This window comes from Salvelinus sp. IW2-2015, linkage group LG33, assembly GCF_002910315.2.
Source record: "Salvelinus sp. IW2-2015 linkage group LG33, ASM291031v2, whole genome shotgun sequence".
In the NCBI taxonomy this organism is placed as follows: domain Eukaryota; kingdom Metazoa; phylum Chordata; class Actinopteri; order Salmoniformes; family Salmonidae; genus Salvelinus; species Salvelinus sp. IW2-2015.
In genome coordinates this window covers 33,610,985-33,633,414 of record NC_036872.1, presented here as the reverse complement: position 1 = coordinate 33,633,414, position 22,430 = coordinate 33,610,985, and the positions used below count along the sequence as shown (strand labels likewise).

General features: G+C 43.6%; 1 protein-coding gene and 1 pseudogene across 1 annotated transcript in view; both read right to left on the bottom strand.

Moving 5' to 3' along the window:
• The window catches only part of LOC111957407 (PI-PLC X domain-containing protein 3), a 54,119-nt gene extending 40,603 nt beyond the window's left edge, over positions 1-13,516 (bottom strand). Inside the window, exon 1 of the mRNA XM_023978209.2 lies at positions 13,303-13,516. Within this exon, the coding sequence (XP_023833977.1) occupies positions 13,303-13,498 (196 nt within the window). The 5' untranslated portion in view covers positions 13,499-13,516. The remainder of the gene's footprint in view (positions 1-13,302) is intronic.
• Positions 13,517-14,896: 1,380 nt separating this feature from the next.
• LOC111957576 (succinyl-CoA:3-ketoacid coenzyme A transferase 1, mitochondrial-like) overlaps positions 14,897-22,430 on the bottom strand; it is a 132,400-nt pseudogene continuing 124,866 nt past the window's right edge.

Below are 22,430 nucleotides of genomic sequence, written 5' to 3'. Positions count from 1 at the left end.
ATCTAAAGCCCATTCTTGTGAGAAGCTGCTATAGACCACCAAGTGCTAACAGTCAGTATCTGGATAATATGTGTGAAATGCATGTGATATAAGTATATTTTCTGGGTGATTGAAAATTGACTGGCTATCATCATGCTGCCCACTCAGGAAAAAAACTTCAAACTGTAACCAGTTATCAATCAACCTACCAGGGTAGTTACAAACAGCACAGGATTTTTTTTATTTTACCTTTATTTAACTAGGCAAGTCAGTTAAGAACAAATTCTTATTTTCAATGACGGCCTAGGAACAGTGGGTTAACTGCCTGTTCAGGGGCAGAACGACAGATTTGTACCTTGTCAGCTCGGGGATTTGAACTTGCAACCTTTCGGTTACTAGTCCAACGCTCTAACCACTAGGATACCCTGCCGCCCCATGAATACAGATATTTGCTTTAAAGCAGTATCCAAATCCATAGGATGTAGTGATCACAATAGAATAGCCATATCTAGGAAAACCAAAGTTCCAAAGGCTGGGACAAATATAGTGTATAAGAGGTCATACAATAAGTTTTGTAGTGATTCATGTGTTGATGATGTAAAGAAGATGTGCTGGTCTGTGGTGTGTAACGAAGAGCAACCAGACGCTGCACTTGACACATTTATGAAACGACTTATCACAGTTACTAATAAGCTCGCACCCATTAAGAAAATGACTAAAAACTGTTAAATCCCCCTGGATTGATGAGGAATTGAAATATTGTATGGTTGAGAGGGATGAGGCAAAAAGGTATGGCAATTAAGTCTGGCAGCCTAACTGATTGGCAAACGTACTGCAAATTAAGAAATCATGTGACTAAACTAAATTTTAAAAAACTACACTATGAAACAAAGATAGATTACATAAAGAATGATAGTAAAAAGCTTTGGAGCACCTTAATTTTGGGGGAAAAAAGCCAAAATCGGCTTTTTCATTCATTGAATCAGATGGCTCGTTCATCACAAAGCCCACTGATATTGCAAACAACTTTAATGATTTATTCATTGGCAAGATTAGCAAACGTAACCATGACATGCCAGCAACAAAAGCTGACACTACACATCCAAGTATATCGGACCAAATTATGAAAGACAAACATTGTTTTGAATTCCGTAAAGTCAGTGTGGAAGAGGTGAAAAAATGATTGTCTGTCAACAATAACAAGTCAACGGGGTCTGACAATCTGGATGGAAAATTACTGAGGATAATAGCAGACGATGTTGCCACTCCTCTTTGCCACATCTTCAATTTAAGCCTACTAGAGAGCGTGTGCCCTCAGGCCTGGAGGGAAGCTAAAGCCATTCCGCTACCCAAGAATAGTAAAACCCCCTTCACTGGCTCAAATAGCCGACCAATCAGCTGGTTACCAACCCTTTGTAAACTTCTGGGAAAAATTGTGTTTGACCAGATACAATGCTATTTCAGTGAACAAATTTACAGAATTTCAGCATGCTTATAGGGAAGTACACTCAACAAGCACAGCACTTACACACATTTGCTCATCTCCCGTCCTGCACACACGTTCACATTTTCTGTCTGTTGCCTGAATCTCAGTCATAGTTGTTTTCGTTACCAATAATAACTATGGAAATGTGTGCGTTTCTATCAAAGTATGTGCCTTATTACGTTATAATAGTTTCTGCATGTCGTGTTGTCGTTTCTACTGTAACATAATATTTGTGTATATTCCTTATAACCGCGGACACATGAGGTAATGTTACTCATTTCATAACCTTTATGGTGTTATACTCAATGATTAGGTAGCTAGCTACATTCTTCTATTAGCTCTGTAAAACAATGCTAATTGCGTCAGAGAAGTATTAGCTTGTGTTGTATTTTGAAGCTACCCTGGCCTTATGACTCCCAGGTGGCGTAGCTGTCTAAGGCACAATGTCTCAGTGCTAGAGGCGTCACTATAGACACCCAGGTTCAAATCCAGACTGCCTTTCTATCAAAGTAAGTGCCTTATTACGTTATAATAGTWTCTGTGTGTCGTGTTATACCGTTTCTACTGTAGCTCAGTGTGTGTATGGAGCATAATATATTTGTGTATTTTCCTTATAACCGTGGACACGCGAGGGGACGTTACTCATTTCATAACCTTTATGGTGTTATATTCAATCGTGCTTATATAGCTAGCTACATTCTTCTATTAGCTCTGTAAAACAATGCTATTTGCGTCAGAGAAGTATTGGCTTGTTGTATTTTGAAGCTACCCTGGAAAAATTGAACAATATACCACTTGGTCGTTTTCTGAGTGCATTCCACAAAACTGTTTATCATGTCCGCTGTATCCACTGCCCCATTTTGAGGTTATAGTCAAGAACGCAGTCTGGTTTGATTTTTCTCTCTCCCCTCAGTTGGTCCACTTTCCTGGTGGCCGACATGGTTGCTGTATGGACAGTGGAGAGGACATGGATGTTTCGTTTGTCATGCCACTTTACTGCCAGCTGTTGACATTTCTTATTTTGTATAACGGGTCATTTAGGATGGCAGTAGCATTGTTGATGAAATGCAGTCATCGCAGCAGAACTAGGAAGCAGTCTGGGAAAAGAGGGTGGCAAGAAAGGAGTTGCAAACATAGGAGCTCCAATATTCTCTTAGGGAGTTCTTTACTATCCCTATGAGAATGACTGTCACCAGGAAGGTATACATTTCACTAAATTGTGGTTGTACCCTCTCTTTCTAAAATTATCCGGTGCCATTGCTGCAACCCCTTTTACTAGTCTGTTCAACCTCTTACGTATCGTCCGAGATTCCTAAAGATTGGAAAGCTGCTGCGGTCATCCCCCTCTTCAAAGGGGGTGACACTCTAGACCCAAACTGTTACAGACCTAAATCCATCCTGCCCTGCCTTTCTAAAGTCTTCAAAAGCCAAGTTAACAAACAGATCACCGACCATTTTGAATCCCACCGTACCTTCTCCACTATGCAATCTGATTTCCGAGGTGGTCACGGGCGCACCTCAGCCACGCTCAAGGTCCTAAACGATATCATAACCACCATCGATAATAGACAATACTGTGCTGCCGTATTCATCGACCTGGCCAAGGCTTTCGACTCTGTCAATCACTGCATTCTTATCGGCTGACTCAATAGCCTTGATTTCTCTAATGACTGCCTCGTCTGGTTCACCAACTACTTCTCTAATAGAGTTCAGTGTGTCAAATCGGAGGGCCTGTTGTCCGGACCTCTGGCAGTCTATGGGGGTGCCACAGGGTTCAACTCTCGGGCCGACTCTTTTCTCTGTATATATCAATGATGTCGCTCTTGCTACGGGCGATTCCTTGATCCACCTCTATGCAGACGACACCCTTCTGTTTGCATCTGGCCCTTCTTTGGACACTGTGTTAACTAACCTCCAGACGAGCTTCAATGCCATACAACACTCCTTCCGTGGCCTACAACTGCTCTTAAATGCTAGTAAAACTAAATGCATGCTCTTCAACCGATCGCTGGCCGCACCCGCCCGACTAGCATCACTACTCTGGATGGTTTGGACTTAGAATATGTGGACAACTACAAATACCTAGGTGTCTGGCTAGACTAAACACTCCTTCCAGACTCATATTAAGCATCTCCAATCCAAAATTACATCTAGAACTGGCTTGCTATTTCGCAACAAAGCCTCCACTCACGCTGCCAAACATACCTTCGTAAAACTGACTATCCTACCGATCATCGACGATGTCATTTACAAAATAACCTCCAACACGCTACTCAGCAAACTGGATGCAGTCTATCACAGTGCCATCCGCTTTGTCACCAAAGCACCATATACCACCCACCACTGCGCCCTGTATGCTCTTGTCGGCTGGCCCTCGCTACATATCCGTTGCCAGACCCACTGGCTCCAGGTCATCTATAAGTCCTTGCTAGGTAAAGCTTCGCCTTATCTCAGCTCACTGGTCACCATAATACCCACCCGTAGCACGCGCTCCAGCAGGTATATCTCACTGGTCATCTCCAAAGCCAACACATCTTTTGGCCGCCTTTCCATATCTCTGCTGCCAATGACTAGAACGAATTGCAAGAAATTAAATTAAAATGTAAAAAATAATTAATAAATCGCTGAAGTTGGTTGACTTATCTCCCTCACTAACTTTAAACATCAGCTATCTGAGCTGCTTACCGATCGCTGCAGCTGTACACAGCCCATCTGTAATTAGATCATACAACTACCTACCTCATCCCCATATTTACTTTTTTTTGCACACCAGTATTTCTACTTGCACATCTATCACTCCAGTGTTAATTTGCTAAATTGTAATTACTTTGCTACTATGGTCTATTTATTGCCTTACAGCATTTGCACACACTGTATATAGATTTTTCTATTATTTTATTGACTGTACTTTTGTTTATCCCACGTGTAACTCTGTTGTTGTTTGTGTCCCACTGCTTTGCTTTATCTTGGCCAGGTCGCAGTTGTAAATGAGAACTTGTTCTCAACTAGCCTAACTGGTTAAATAAAGGTTAAATAAAAAAATTAAAATGATGAMCTAAGCTAATTCCAGATATGTGTGGCGCCATGTTTGTTGACATACAATGCATTCTGTGTTCCACGTAATCGTCTGTCGGACCAAAGATGCTATAACAAAATGAGGTGAGTTAGGGTTCACTCATTTTTTTGAGAACTTCAGGAAGTGAATGGTGGAATGTGAACGATGGTAGACAACACACCCCATAACATGCATACTATAAACAGACCAAACGCATCTTGTCTTCTCTTAGGTTTCTGTGAGGAAAAAAAGCATGTCTGCGCACTGAAACTAATCGGATTACTTTCGATTTCTAGAAGGTGTTTTACTCAATTATTTCAATCAACACCCGTGATGTGATTAATTATAAATATTAATTGCTCTTAATTAATTCATATTGTATTTTATGTCAGCCAGAGTTAGAAAATATGACCGAAAATATGACCGCTTGTGTTGCGTCAATCGGACAAATGTAGCCTACATTTTTCCGGTTTGGATGATTGTGTTATGCTATAGATACTTCTGTGAATATCTGAACATTGCATCCAAAAATAAACTGCTCACATTCTGGACATAACTTTGTAAGGACAGTTTGTGTAAATAGTTTCTGAAAAAAAGTGGTGCCAGCTCAAATGCTGATTGTTGCCTCATTCGAAACTGGCCGTTCTAAATAAGCATTCTAAATCACACGGGTGTGATCGTACGCTTCAGGGACCACTGTAGAACGATCACACCCTTGTGATGGTACGTGTGAAAGGGTTAACAACCGTTCCACAGGTACATGTTCATTAATTATTTATGGTTAATTGAACAAGCATGGGAAACAGTGTTTAAACCCTTTACAATGAAGATCTGTGAAGTTAATTCGTAAAAATCCAAATATCTTTGAAAGACAGGGTCCTGTAAAAGGACCATTTCTTTTTTTGCTGAGTTTAGTATGGCAACTTGGTATGAACTTTGAACTTATTCACTAAAGAAGTGATACATCCTAGACGTCGAGTTATCAGCAGCAGCTGTAAACATGCGTGGTCTAGGCAAGGACGGACAATCTCTTTAGAACGACAGGGTACTACAACGTATCCGTTCTACCACACGACGACAGGGTACTACAACGTATCCGTTCTACCACACGACGACAGGGTACTACAACGTATTCGTCTACCACATGACGACAGACTACAACGTATCCACCCAGAAATATTATTCAAAGGACAAGGGAGATCTCTGCTGGGCAACCCAGCCTTCCATCTTTGACCAATCTATCGAAGCGCAGCTCAGAGTCAATATATTTCTTGCATTTTCCTTTTCCGAATGAACGGTTATTTAGAAGGCATAAGATTCTATTTTTGATGGCATAGCTTCATGAGGTCCGATTGAGACCCAATCATCTTGTTCCTCAGTCTTCTTTGTGTAACCAGCAATCATATCAGTTTTGTCCGCTAGGGAAGTTTCCTTGTATGACATAAGTAATCAATGTATGATCCATCCTGTGTATATGTAATTCTGTGTGATTATTTAGGTATTTAGTAAATAGATAAACCAAATTAGTGTATTGCTGACTTGTTAGCCAGGGTTCGTGAAGATATCTGAATGTTGTAAAATTCTTGGTTGAGACTGATTAAGGTGATGATTAATAATTGACTGCTTTTGATATAAAATATTACCAGGTCTTTAAGAGTTTATTCAGAAGACAACAGCTCTATAAACATTATTCCGTTGTGCCCTGACTTCCTAGTTAATTACATTTACATGATTAGTTTAATCAGGTAATATTAATAACAGAGAATTGATTTTATAAAATAGCATGCATTATCATTTAATCCATAGTAAAGACATGACACACATCAGCTACTGCAGCAACACTCAACAAAGAGCAGCAGTTAGTTTCAGAGTGGGTGGCAAGGAATAATTAATCCCTGAATATTTCTAAAACTAAAAGCATTGTATTTGGAACAAAACACTCACTAAATCCTAAACCTGAACTAAGTCTTGTAATAAATCATGTGGAAATTGAGCAAGTTGAGATGATTAAACTGCTCTGAGTAACCATAGATTGTAAACTGTCATGGTCAAAATATATTGATGCAGTAGTAGCTAAGATGGGGAGAAGAAGTATGTATACAATAAAGCAATGCTCTGCACTATCAACAAGGCAGGTCCTACAGGCCTTAGTTTTGATGCACCTGGACTACTTTTCAGTCGTGTGTTCAGGTGCCACAAAGAGGGACTTAGGAAAATTGCAATTGGCTCAGAACATGGCAGCCCAGCTGGCCCTTGGATGTACACAGAGAGCTAATATTAATAATATGCATGTCAATCTCTCCTGGCTGAAAGTGGAGGAGAGATTGACTTCATCTCTACTTTTATTTGTGAGAGGTATGGAGATGTTGAATGCACTGAGCTGTCTGTCTAAACTACTGGCACACAGTGCAGACACCCATGCATACCCCACAAGAGGTCTCTTCACAGTCCCCAAGTCCAGAACAGACTATGGGAGGCACACTGTACTACATAGATCCATGACTACAATGAACTCTATTCCACATCAAGTGACTGATGCAAGCAGTAAAATTAGATTAAAAAAAAAAAGATAACACATTTTTGAAAACACCTTATGGAACAGCGGGGACTGAAGCAACGCAAACATTGGCACAGACACATGCATACACACGGATTTAGTACTGCAGATATGTGGTAGTGGTGGAGTAGGGGCCTGAAGGCACACAGTGTGTTGAGTAATCTGTGACTGTATTGTAATGTTCTTTAAATTGTATAACTGCCTGAATTTTGCAGGACCCCAGGAAGAGTAGCTACTGCTGCTGCTTTGGCAGCAGCTACTGGGGATCCATAATAAATACAAATACCTGAACCACACCTTTATTTGCCAAGGAAGAGTACATGATTAGTGAATATATTCAATGTACAGGCTCATCTCATGTACTGTAGTTATTACCACACATGTATATAGGACTTGCAACCTTGGCACAATAAAGTTATTATACTCAATCCATAGGCTTTATTAATGCCATTCAGACTTGTAGTCGATACAACAACTACGATAGCTGAGGTTCATAGGTTCTGGACTAACATTCATAACAGACGTTTTAGGGTTCATACACAGATCGGCTACATACTGTAGCCAGCTACACATCCATAGGCATACAGTTATGTTATTTTTATCCTCCACTACACAATAAGCAAATAAATAGTTAGCTAGCTATGTTACTTCAGATGTATTGCATGCCAAATATAAGCAAGGCAAGCTTACACAATTGTACATTAAATTTGCAGTAAGTGCTTTAGCTGGCTAGATTCTTTACATCCACTGTTTCCCAAGACGACAGCCTGGTTTGCTGGTTCTCTCAGGAATTCCTAAAACATTAAACACGAATGACAAAGTCACTCATGTCATAACACCAGCTAGTTAGCTGGCTAATGTTAAKTAGTCAACTAACTTGCTAAATAGCAATTTTCATAAATATGCACAATCATTCGTCTCTGCATTAACTTACATATTCCTCTCAATTGTAAATGTTTTGCTTGACTCGTTATGACGTTATAATGACTTACATTTGCCTCCACCGTAATGTTTTGTCAGCCATCTTTGCTGAAGAAAGTCACCAGGGACGGGTGGCTCGCATCAAATTCGTCATCAGAACCACTCGATATGATTGGTCATATAAAAACCTTGGGACCCAAATGTATAATGAGTGCTCTAACTTCCCCTTGCGGTGGTCTGGAACAATGAAGCCGTGACGCTGGGTACCTCTAAGTCCCGCGGTGTTAGCGCACAACTTTTAAAAGAGGAACCACTATGTACAGTGCGGTGTCCCTCAGGGCAGTTGCCTTGGACGGTTGCTCTTCTCTATTTTTACAAATGATTTACAACTGGTCTTACACAATGCTAGAATGACTATGTATGTGGATGATTCGACACTACATGTCAGCACCCAAAGCCAGTGAGATCATTGAAATTCTTAATAAGGAGTTAGTCAGTATCAGAATGGGTGATTCGTAAAAAAAACTGGTCTTAAATAAATCTAAAAGCATTGTATTTGGTTAAAAATGCTAAGATCTACACCTCAACTGGAGTTGTGTATAAAGGGTGACCATTGAGCAAGCTAAACATCTAGATATAATATTGGATGATCAGTTATCATGGTCAAGTCTTTTTGACAAAGTTGTTTTTATTTTGTTGTATATCGTTTTATAAAAAAATGTGTGGGATTGTTCTTGTCTAGCAGTGTTTTGTTATGTTTGGTGTTTTTTGTGGACTACAGGAAGAATAGCTGCTGCCTCTGCAAAAGCTCATGGGGATCCAAATAAACAAATAACACAACAGCACCAGGAGAAATCAATAAGTGAATGGCTTATGGGGCTATTTCTGCTTTCAGGGATATTGATATATAAGCAGGTGGAATTGCAGTTGTGTTACATGATTTAACTAGACCTCTTGGCTGCAGGGCTATCTCTGGCAGTTCATTTCCCAGTCTTTTATGTTACGCGGCGATGCTCGATTGCAAATCACATCGCAAAATACCCTGAAGATTTATGAAGTGTGTGTGTCCTCCATTGGGAGGAGTGGAGTATGTCATGCCACTCCTCTTTAGTCTCTGAGGATAGATCAGAGAAAACGAGATGTGCATCGTGTTCCCCTGCTCAAACGTTGCATGTATCAAACAATGATTGCGTGCCACGTCATCGACTGTGCCGTCAGGCACCTGATTGCTATAGCATATGATGTGAATAGATGATACATAAACTTATGGTAATTTCCATGTAAAAGGCCCCATGAGCACCAACATGTTAAGTTCATAGGAGCATGTCAAATTGGGTATCCAACAAAAATATACACTGCTCAAAAAAATAAAGGGAACACTTAAACAACACAATGTAACTCCAAGTCAATCACACTTCTGTGAAATCAAACTGTCCACTTAGGAAGCAACACTGATTGACAATACATTTCACATGCTGTTGTGCAAATGGAATAGACAAAAGGTGGAAATTATAGGCAATTAGCAAGACACCCCCAATAAAGGAGTGGTTCTGCAGGTGGTGACCACAGACCACTTCTCAGTTCCTATGCTTCCTGGCTGATGTTTTGGTCACTTTTGAATGCTGGCGGTGCTTTCACTCTAGTGGTAGCATGAGACGGAGTCTACAACCCACACAAGTGGCTCAGGTAGTGCAGCTCATCCAGGATGGCACATCAATGCGAGCTGTGGCAAGAAGGTTTGCTGTGTCTGTCAGCGTAGTGTCCAGAGCATGGAGGCGCTACCAGGAGACAGGCCAGTACATCAGGAGACGTGGAGGAGGCCGTAGGAGGGCAACAACCCAGCAGCAGGACCGCTACCTCCGCCTTTGTGCAAGGAGGAGCACTGCCAGAGCCCTGCAAAATGACCTCCAGCAGGCCACAAATGTGCATGTACGAAGAAGTTTTAACCTCATCAAATTGATTGTGAATACACTGTCTGGCTATAGCTAACTACATCATCTCATTATCTGCATATGCAGTTGAAGTCGGAAGTTTACATACACGTAGGATAGAGACATTAAAACTCGTTTTTCAACCACTCCACAAATTTCTTGTRGACAAACTATAGTTTTAGTAAGTCGGTTAGGACAGCTACTTTGTGCATGACACAAGTCATTTTTCCAACAATTGTTAACAGACAGATTATTTCAATTATAATTCACTGTATCACAATTCCAGTGGATCAGACGTTTACATACACTAAGTTGACTGTGCCTTCAAACAGCTTGGAAAATTCCAGAAAATTATGGCATGGCTTTAGAAGCTTCTGATAGGCTAATTGACATCATTTGAGTCAATTGGAGGCATACCTGTGGATGTATTTCAAGGCCTACCTTCAAACTCAGTGCCTCTTTGCTTGACATCACAGGAAAATCAAAAGAAATCAGCCAAGACTTCAGAAAAGAAAATGTTGACCTCCACAAGTCTGGTTCATCCTTGGCAGCAATTTCCAAACACCTGAAGGTACCATCTGTACGCAAGTATAAACACCATGGGACCACGCAGCCGTCATACTGCTCAGGAAGGAGACACGTTCTGTCTCCTAGAGATGAACGTACTTTGGTGCAAAAAGTGCAAATCAAATCCCAGAACACCAGCAAAGGACCTTGTGAAGATGCTGGAGGAAACAGGTACAAAAGTATCTATATCCACAGTAAAACGAGTCCTATATCAACGTAACCTGAAAGGCAAAACCTCCATAAAAAAGCCAGACTACGGTTTGCAACAGCACATGTGGACAAAGATCGTACTTTCTGGAGAAATGTCCTCTGTTCTGATGAAACAAAAATAGAACTGTTTGGCAATAATGACCATCGTTATGTTTGGAGGGAAAAGGGGGAGGCTTGCAAGCCAAAGAACACCATCCCAACCGTGAAGCACAGGGGTGGCAGCATCATGTTGTGGGGGTGCTTTGCTGCAGGAGGGACTTGTGCACTTCACAAAATAGATGGCATCGTGAGGCAGAAAAATTATGTGGATATATTGAAGCAACATCTAAAGACATCAGTCAGAAAGAAAAAGCTTGTTCGCAAATGGGTCTTCCAAATGGACAATGACCCCAAGCATACTTCCAAAGTTGTGGCAAAATGGCTTAAGGACAACAAAGTCAAGGTATTGGTGTGGCCATTACAACGCCCTGACCTCAATCCTATAGAAAATGTGTGGGCTGAACTGAAAAAGCGTGTGCGAGCAAGGAGGCCTACAAACCTGACTCAGTTACACCAGCTCTGTCTGGAGGAATGGGCCAAAATTCACCCAACTTATTGTGGGAAGCTTGTGGAAGGCTACCCGAAATGTTTGACCCAAGTTAAACAATTTAAAGGCAATGCTACTAAATACTAATTGAATGTATGTAAACTTCTGACACCCAGGGAATGTGATGAAATAAATAAAACCTGAAATCATTCTCTACTATTATTCTGACATTTCATATTCTTAAAATAAAGTGGTGATCTTAACTGACCTAAAACAGGGAATTTTTACTTGGATTAAATGTCAGGAATTGTGAAAAACTGAGTTTAAATGTTTTTGGCTAAGGTGTATGTAAACTTCCGACTTCAACTGTAAGTAATCATTATTGATATGCATGTGAATTTCCCAGATATACAAGTTTCTTCTCACCTCATGTCAATATCATCTGTTTCATTTCTGATCCAGAAAATGACTCATAAAAGACATGTCTAGTAAGCCATTGTTATTTTTGCCCTCAAATGATGTCATCCTTGCATTGTAGGAACTGGGTTCTACAGTTTGAACCCCTGCTGTCTCTTGCGCCCCCCCAACATGTCAATGTCCCCGTGCACAAAGCAAGGTGCAAACAGAAATGGTTTGTCGAGATCATGTGGAAGAACTTGACTGGCCTGCAAAGAGCCCTGACTTTAACTCTATCAAACACCTTAGGGATGAATTGGAACGCCGACCTCACTAATGATCTTTTGACTGAATGGAAGCAAGTCCCTGCTGCAATGTTCCAACATCTAGTGGAAAGCCTTCACAGATTAGTGGGCTGTTATAGCAGCGTAAGTGGGGAGCAACTCCATATTAATGCCCATGATTTTGGAATGAGATGTTTTTGACAAGCAGGTGTCCACATACTTTTGGGAATGTAGTCCATGAACTAGGCAGGGTGCAGGCATATGCAAGGTTTGCTTTTAACGTTTGACCATATGCAGTCTGATTATGTCAGATCACTGGTTTCCTCAAGGAAGGAAAGGACGAAGGTCTTTGAATGGGTCAAGGATGTCTACAGTCTGCAAAGACAGGAGATTGACCCGGCTACAAACCTTTTGAATGGGGATTTAGAGATCCCTACAAATCAATAAACCCACAAATTCAACACTTAAATAACACTATAACGTAATATGTGACGGTAGGCTACTCATGAGCAGCGCATAGGCTATCATGGTTGCAATGCAATGAACCCTGTTATGCCCCGTTTAGGCTAACAGCCTACGCACCGCCAAAGATCACATAATTAGCACATAACCTGCTATATCCTACAAAAAAGYGACAATTTCAGTTATACATTAAAACATATTTAAAAGGAGCACAACGGGCCACTAGTTGAAATGACATTTTAATGTATTAATTTGAGTTAGCAAGCTTTTAGTAAGATCATTCATACCCCTCCCTCAAGGACACATTTGATTTTAATCAAGCCGATAGACCTCGACACACGTCTCAGCCTTTGCCATAGCATATCGAGCCCTAGCAGCTCAACCTGTATCCTATTCGTTTGAAGATAGTGTTGCACTTACACATAACTCTCGCCGTAACGCAACAAGTGCCATCTCTCCAGCGTGTTTTTGAGAGACTACTGTAGCCTATAGCCTACGACTTTAGTGAGACCGAAACAACCTTTTGCATGGAATTTGACAATTCTGTCTCGGTTATTCGTCTGAAGAGGTCATCGACTAGGTCACTGACTTCACCGTCAGTTCTACAACTCAATATTTCTGTCGTAGATAGACACATAACACAACAAGAAATATCTGGACGGGGGCGGCAGCGTTAACCGAACCAGTAACCGAAAGGTCGCTGGTTCGAATCCCGAGCGGACTAGGTGGAAACTCGGATGTGCCCTGAGCAAGGCACTTAACCTAATTGCTCCTGTAAAGCCGGTTTGGCTAAGAGCGTCTGCTAAATGACTAAAACGTAAAATGTCTATAATCTATGGAAGAAGCCTAAATGACTTCACTGCAAGATCAGCAATACATATTTCCAACACTTCAATGCGCACCTTTACGCAGCCGTGAAAGCGCTTACCAGGAATGGCCAGGTTGGTGAGCGGGATGCTGTGCATGCTCTCCGGTAAATTTGCCATCCAGTCGGCGAACCTGGGTTCGCTTTTCCCGTGAGAGGAAGCCATGCCACCGCGCACTATATTCCCACTCTCTGCCTGCGCGAGCGTTGAGTGCTCTTTCTCTATGCAGCGCTCGCTCCCCTTACTACTCACCCACATATACGCAACACACACACACCAGCGCGCCTGTGAGCGAGTTCACGCCACACCCCCTGAATGGCGCGAACATGTGGATATCAAACACGTTTCATAGGATATGTCGATAAAGAGTTGTGTTTTTGATAATTGTAATTTTAGGGTGATCTCATTGCGGGCGAGTGATGTATTCCTGTGAAGTCATTGAATTGATGGTGGGCCCAGCCATCGTCAGTTGACTTAATTCAATTATCAGTTCTATGTCCCTTTCTGGTTGAAACCGCGAATGGCTCTCCTGCTCTCCACTACAAGTACTGCATCCATGGCTTTGTATTTGCCCGTCGGTGTATAGCGCCGCTGTCCACTCCTGTGGTGCTGAATTGATCAAATCTGCTTTCCAGCGCTTTCTGGAGAAGCGTCTTGGGAATAAGACACGTTAACCGATTGATGTTATCTTCTCGCTTGTCTGGATTTGTAGTTTTACTTGAATAAATGCAGTTTTTGACTTGGGGATGAGCTCACCTGAGCAGAGTACCGGCACCTCAACATGTCTACTGTTTGAGGTCTTTTAGAATATCAGCTCAAAAGTATTGTGGAGCTCCTGCACCTAAATGTAAACAGGACCGGTACCTAGAATGATACATATTTCAGCCCAAGTCAAGCACTGAATAAATTCATAACATTGGACATATTTTGACGCCAGGCCAGAGTTTAAAAGAAACCTCACTCAAAAACATGTTTTGTCTAAATAGGCAAAATTATACATCTACTTCGRCTTATAATTAGAAATGTGTACCCCTGATGTGCTACCAACATATTCGCAACAATTTGACCTTTTTTCCAGTTGCTGATACAACATCTATATTCTCTTTGAACCCCAAGAGTGAAGAAGAACCTCTGGTTGCAATCTAGAATTATGTAAAATCCCTCAGGTAACTGGACCGCTCGCTCTTCTCAAGTGGACAAATCGATTCAAAAATGTCATTGCCTGCCAATCATCCAAATAGCGACCGGGAACCTGCTGTGTTGACAAAGAAAGGAACAAGTTAATTCCCTCGGAGCTAAATGATGTGAAACGTGGCTAATGAAGGAGGAACTTTAGGGCAGAACATACAGTGCAGCGATATGATAGGATTGAGTCAGCCTTGCCGCTTCTCAGAGGAGAGATGGAGCATTCATTCAGTTTGTTCAATGAATTGTTGACAATGATACAGAGCTCAACTCACCAAGAGATCGCCCGACGTGTTCAATACTCTCAACATGCTTCATTCCTTCCTTCACTGTCACACAGAAATGATGAAGAAATATTTGAGGTGTCATAAATCAAAAAATTATTCAGGAAGTAGTGCTAAAGAATTTTGAGACTTATGTGCAACACGCAAAAGATGGGACAGCGAAAAGCAATACAACAGAAAATGGACATCAAGGTAACATACCTAGTTTAATATAATATACAAATACAGGGCAGGGAAACGTGTGGGTAGAAAATGTAAGGCCTCACATTGTAGTAGCTAAAATACCTGAAACCATGTAGCCTGTATTATTCAGTGTTTGTTTCCATGAGGCTGACCATTCAACTGAAGTACCAAACCAGGATGAAGTGGAGAGGCTCAAACGCAAATAAAAATCTAGATAATATCAGTTTTGATGTCAGACCAGAGCTGTGCTTCCTCCCTTCTCCAATTCATTCCCATTTCACTGCATCAGTGAACACAGTGTCTGAAACTAGTTGGAGCTGTTAATTACAGGGTATACCTATGAACACAGTATGTCTGAAACTAGTTGGAGCTGTTAATTACAGGGTATACCTATGAACACAGTATGTCTGAAACTAGTTGGAGCTGTTAATTACAGGGTATACCTATGAACACAGTATGTCTGAAACTAGTTGGAGCTATTAATTACAGGGTATACCTATCTACCGGAGTACCTGGCTGATGCACGTCTAAGGAGGGGAGTGAACAAGTGCAGAAGGGAGGGGACAACTGACTGGAATGAAGTCCATCATTGTTTGTGTTATACATTTTGGAGAGAATAGCCTCTGTGTTGATGTAGCATAAAACATCTAATTAAAACATGACGTTATTACTAAATACATATTACACAGTTCCTCTTCAGTTATGTCAGGGACAACAATTATTTTCAATTCAATTCATATAATATCTTCAACATCATCACGCTGTTGGTTTCTTAACAACCACAACCAAACTAGGCATGGCTTATTTATGCATCTCACATATGACTGTACATCAATGGATGTTACAGTAATGTTTCAGTGACGTTATGATTTAGTAGACGGAAGCCGTGTTCAGTAACATTAGGATGAACTTTGTTGATTAGTTCATAGTTTGTGTTCCTTCCTTCACACATACGGAGAGATTAACACAGCCTTCAAGCCATAGTTCCTCTCCTCAGACACTTCCCCCAGCTTCTAGACCTGCTGCATGGACCTCAAGTTTGGAGACACCTGTTGGACATCAGAGAGGGTGAGAGCGAGAGTGAGTGAGAGAGAGAGAGAGAGTTTTGAAAGGAGAGAAACCATCTGTTACTATTGATAGTATTTCACTGAGCAGGATCAATAATTTAGTCTGCTACCTTTCATAAACACTCTTGGTTTTCTGGGTTACGAAGACAATTCAAGTCAAATATGGATTTACTGAGGGTATCATGTTTCAAGTTTATTTTGTAGCTAGTAAATATGCAACTTTCCTATGTGGAAAGTTGTCTGGCTAAAGCATTGTTCTTGCTTTGGACAACACAACCCTGGAGTGACCAGACCGGCTGTCCCTGTATGACTCACCTCAAAGTGTGCTCCTGTGCATGCCTTAATGTCCTCTGGGGTCAGCCCCTCCCACACCTCAATCAGAGTCAGACCTTTAGTCTTGTCCACATCAAACACAGCCTGAGAGAGACAGAGACACACAGACACAGAGACATAGAAGAGAGAGAGAACAGAGAGAGCGAAGAAAAGAAAGACAGACAGAGAGAGACACACACACACAGACAGAAAACACAGAAACAGAGAGAGAGAAGAGAGAGAGAGCAGAGAGAGAGAGAGAGAGAGGAGAGAGAGAGAGAGAGGAGAGAGAGGAGAGAGAGAGAGAGAGAGAGAGAGAGAGAGAGAGAGAGAGAGAGAGAGAGAGAAGAGAGAGAGAGAGAGAGAGAAGAGAGAAGAGAGAGAGGAGAGAGAGAGAGAGAAGAGAGAGAGAGAGAGAGAGAGAAGAGAGAAAGAGAGAGAGGAGAGAGAGAGAGAGAGAGAGAGAGAGAGCAGACAGACAGACAGACAGACAGACAGACAGACAGACAGACAGACAGACAGACAGACAGACAGACAGACAGACAGACAGACAGACAGACAGACAGACAGACAGACAGACAGACAGACAGACAGGACAGAGACAGACAGACAGACAGACAGACAGACAAGAACAGTCACAGACAGACAGGACAGACAAGAACAGACAGACAGAGAACAGAAGAAGACAGCACAGACAACAGAGGAAGAGAGGAGAGAGACACAACACAAAGAAAGAGAGAGAGAGAGACAGAGACAGACACAAAGAGAGAGAGATGCATTTATTCAATAAGACAACATCTGAAATGCTGGGTGTCGGGCTAGAGGGTTGGACCACTGCCTGTTGAGTTCTCTGACAGAGATCCACTTTACTTCAAACAAAACTCAAGGTCTGGCAATGCACTCTGCAGGGTCCTGCATTTCAGCTCAATAGGTTAATGTCTACAGACAAGAGAAAAGTGCTTATTTGTTCAAATCATCAGAAAATTAAGATTGAAATGTAATGTCACTATTCCCTCTAGAGAGAGGGAGAAATATGTATATATATATATAGAGAGAGAGAGATAGAGAGAGAGAGGGAAGAGAGAGAGATATAGATAGAGAGAGAGAGAAGAGAGAAAGAGCTACACTATCACTCTCAGGAAAGCTGTCAAAACCTACAGCTAACTGGTAGGATGGAGTGATAGGAAGAGGGAGAAGAATAAAAGAGTGAGGGAGAGCAGAAGGGAACGGAAGGAGAAAACATGAAAAGAACAATACAAAGTCAGAGTAAGAGGGGAGGGCAAAGGGAGGGAGAGACTTGTCTAGGACTTTCTGTGATGTTAGTGACTGGACCACKGCTTAAAGCTATCCTCACACTAACATCGATTAGTGTCTGAGCCGAGGCCAGTCCTGCTATTCACTAGGGCTGTCTTGTGGAATTAGCTGGTCTTCTGTGGTTTATTAATAGAAGGCAACATAAGAGGGGAATAACCAGAGGACATTACGTACAACTCTGAGAATAGACTGCCAACTGTTGCCAGTATAGTGGTTACTGCCAAAACCACAGGGAGCAGTTTACTGCTGCAGTTATATAGAACCAGTAGAATGTCTGTTTCCACTGTGAATAAATAGGTCATTATTATGGGCTGTTTTCCTTTCCAAAGGGGAATGCTGTTTTAAAATGTACTGTTCACCAAACCAACCACATTCCACAGGGTTACTCTGGGGACCGCTGCTGCCATAGTGACTAACCACATTCCACATGGGTACTGTGGGGACCGCTGCTGCCATAGTGACTAACTACATTCCACATGGTTACTGTGGTGGTTACTGTGGAGACCGCTGCTTGCCATGGTGACTAACTACATTCAACAGGGTTACTCTGGGGACCGCTGCTGCCATAGTGGCTAACCACAATCCACATGGTTACTGTGGAGACCGCTGCTGCCATAGGTGACTAACTACATTCCACATGGTTACTGTGGAGACCGCTGCTGCCATGGTGACTAGCCACATTCCACATGTTTACTGTGGAGACCGCTGCTGCCATGGTGACGAACCACATTCCACATGTACTGTGGGAACGCTGCTGCCACGGTGGCTAACCACATTCCACAGGGTTACTGTGGGGAACGCTGCTGCCACGGTGGCTAACCACATTCCACAGGGTTACTCTGGGGACCGCTGCTGCCACGGTGGCTAACCACATTCCACAGGGTTACTGTGGGGATCGCTGCTGCCATGGTGACTAGCCACATTCCACATGGTTACTCTGGGACCCTGCTGCCATGGTGACTAACCACATTCCACATGGTTACTGGGACCGCTGCTGCCATGGTGGCTAACTACATTCCACATGGTTACTGTAGGACCGCTGCTGCCCAGTGACTAACCACATTCCACATGGTTACTGTGGGCCCGCTGCTGCCATGGTGACTAACCACATTCCACATGGTTACTGTGGGGACGCTGCTGCCATAGTGGCTAACCACATTCCACATGGTTACTGTGGGGACCGCTGCTGCCATGGTGGCTAACTACATTCCACATGGTTACTGTGGGGACCGCTGCTGCCATGGTGACTAACCACGTTCCACATGGTTACTGTGGGACCGCTGCTGCCATGGTGGCTAACTACATTCCACATGGTTACTGTGGGGAACGCTGCTGCCATGGTGACTAACCACATGGTTCTGTGGGGACCGCTGCTGCCATGTAGGCTAACTACATTCCACATGGTTACTGTGGGGACCGCTGCTGCCATGGTGACTAACCACATTCCACATGGTTACTGTGGGACCACTGCTGCCATGGTGGCTAACTACATTCCACATGGTTACTGGGGGAACGCTGCTGCCATGGTGACTAACCACATGGTTACTGTGGGGACCGCTGCTGCCATGGTGGCTAACTACATTCCACATGGTTACTGGGGAACGCTGCTGCCATGGGACTAACCACATGGTTACTGTGGGGATCGCTGCTGCCATGTGACTAACCACATTCCACATGGTTACTGTGGGACCGCTGCTGCCATGGTGACTAACCACATTCCACATGGTTATGTGGGACCGCTGCTGCCATGTGACTAACCACATTCCACATGGTACTGTGGGAACCGCTGCTCCATAGTGGCTAACCACATTCCACATGGTTACTGTGGAACCGCTGCTGCCATAGTGGCTAACTACATTCCACATGGTTACTGTGGGACCACTGCTGCCACGGTGGCTAACCAACATTCCACAGGGTTACTCTGGGGACCACTGCTCCATATTGGCTAACCACATTCCACAGGGTTACTGTGGGACTGCTGCTGCCACGGTGGCTAACCACATTCCACATGGTTACTGTGGGGACCGCTGCTGCCATGGTGGCTAACTACTTCAACAGGGTTACTGTGGGGACTGCTGCTGCCATAGTGGCTAACCACATTCCACATGGTACTGTGGGGACCGCTGCTGCCATAGTGGCTAACTACATTCCACATGGTTACTGTGGGTACCGCTGCTGCCATAGTGGCTAACTACATTCCACATGGTTACTGTGGGGACCGCTGCTGCCACGGTGGCTAAACACATTCCACATGGTTACTGTGGGGACCACTGCTGCCATGGTGACTAACTACATTCAACAGGGTTACTGTGGGACCGCTGCTGCCATAGTGGCTAACCACATTCCACATGGTTACTGTGGGGACCGCTGCTGCCATAGTGGCTAACTACATTCCACATGGTTACTGTGGGTACCGCTGCTGCCATAGTGGCTAACTACATTCCACATGGTTACTGTGGGGACCGCTGCTGCCACGGTGGCTAAACACATTCCACATGGTTACTGTGGGACCACTGCTGCCATGTGGCTAACTACATTCACATGGTTACTGTTGGGACCACTGCTGCCACGGTGGCTAACTACATTCCACATGGTTACTGTGGCTACCGCTGCTGCCATAGTGGCTAACCACATTCCACATGGTTACTGTGGGTACCGCTGCTGCCATAGTGGCTAACTACATTCCACATGGTTACTGTGGGGACCACTGCTGCCACGGTGGCTAACCACATTCCACAGGGTTACTCTGGGACCACTGCTGCCATATGGCTAACCACATTCCACAGGGTTACTGTGGGGACCGCTGCTGCCACGGTGGCTAACCACATTCCACATGGTACTGTGGGGACCGCTGCTGCCACGGTGGCTAACCACATTCCACATGGTTACTGTGGGGACCGCGCTGCCATAGTGGCTAACCACATTCCACATGGTTACTGTGGGGACCGCTGCAGCCATAGTGGCTAACCACATTCCACATGGTTACTGTGGGGACCGCTGCTGCCATAGTGGCTAACCACATTCCACATGGTTACTGTGGGAACCGCTGCTGCCATAGTGGCTAACCACATTCCACATGGTTACTGTGGACCGCTGCTGCCATGGTGACTAACACGTTCCACATGGTTACTGTGGGACTGCTGCTGCCATAGTGGCTAACCACATTCCACATGGTTACTGTGGGGACCGCTGCTGCCATAGGGCTAACTACGTTCCACATGGTTACTCTGGGGACCGCTGCTGCCATGGTAACTAACAACATTCCACATGGTTACTCTGGGGACCGCTGCTGCCATGGTGACTAACCACATTCCACGGGTTACTGTGGGGACCGCTGCTGCCATAGTGGCTAACTACATTCCACATGGTTACTGTGGGGACCGCTGCTGCCATGGTGACTAACCACATTCCACATGGTTACTGTCGGGACCGCTGCTGCCATAGTGGCTAACCACATTCCACATGGTTACTGTGGGGACCGCTGCTGCCATGTGGACTAACCACATTCACATGGTTACTCTGGGGACCGCTGCTGCCATAGTGGCTAACCACATTCCACATGGTTACTGTGGAGACCGCTGCTGCCATGGTGACTAACCACATTCCACATGGTTACTGTGGAGACCGCTGCTGCCATAGTGGCTAACCACATTCCACATGGTACTGTGGAGACCGCTGCTGCCATGTGACTAACCACTTTCCACATGGTTACTGTGGGGGACCGCTGCTGCCATGGTGACTAACCACATCTCCACAGGGTTACTCTGGGGAACGCTGCTGCCATGGTGGACTAACCACATTCCACATGTTACTCTGGGGACCGTTGCTGCCCATAGTGGCTAACCACATTCCACATGGTTACTGTTGGGACCGCTGCTGCCATAGTGGCTAACCACATTCCACATGGTTACTGTGGGACCGCTGCTGCCATGGCGGCCTCCAACTGTGCGCTGGGGCCATAGCCGATAAGATACACAGAAATGTACCTTTACACACACATCTGCATGCCGCACACACAACTATTTCACTATGCAAAAAGGGCCTCAGACGGTGTTAAAAAAACTTCTGAGGGTAGAAGTGAAAAAGGGCTGAGACGAGATGCACCCTAGGGCTGCAGGTCCCTACCACCACCAGTCTCAACCCATATCAGCACCAGCATCATATGAAAAAATATAACTTCAATTAATCTCTCTGTTATCAGAGGGCTGAATGTGTGTTGTTTAGTTTCAAGGGCAAACGGGTGTATGTGTGTGTGTATGCATGTGTGTGAATTGTGGAGGGCAGGGGAAATTGTTTTTGGCAGGTTTTAGGCTCCCCGTTTCCTCACTCATTTTGAAAACACAATGAGGCAAGATTTTAATTATCCCGAGGACTCAGAACAGAACGTGTAAGCAGGAGGGCCATCACGGCCACTCTCATCCAACAGGCTTAAGCTGTAGGGAAACACAATACGAGACTAGACAGCCTGACCCTATTGCGTTTAAGGTAGTGTAGTGGAAGGATTAAAATGGTTAGGAGATATAGGGCTATATTTTAACAAACCTAACGCAATGGTAAATCTAAGGGCTGTATTTTAACAAACCTAACGCAATGGTAAATCTAAGCCTCTATTTTAACAAACCAAAACAATGGTAAATCTAAGGGCTGTATTTAAACAACCTAAAACAATGGTAAATCTAAGGCTGTATTTTACAAAACCTAACGCAATGGTAAATCTAAGCCTCTATTTTAACAAACCTAAAACAATGGTAAATCTAAGGGCTGTATTTTAACAAACCTAAAACAAAATGGTAAATCTAAGCCGTCTATTTTAACAAACCTAAAACAATGGGAAATCTAAGGGTG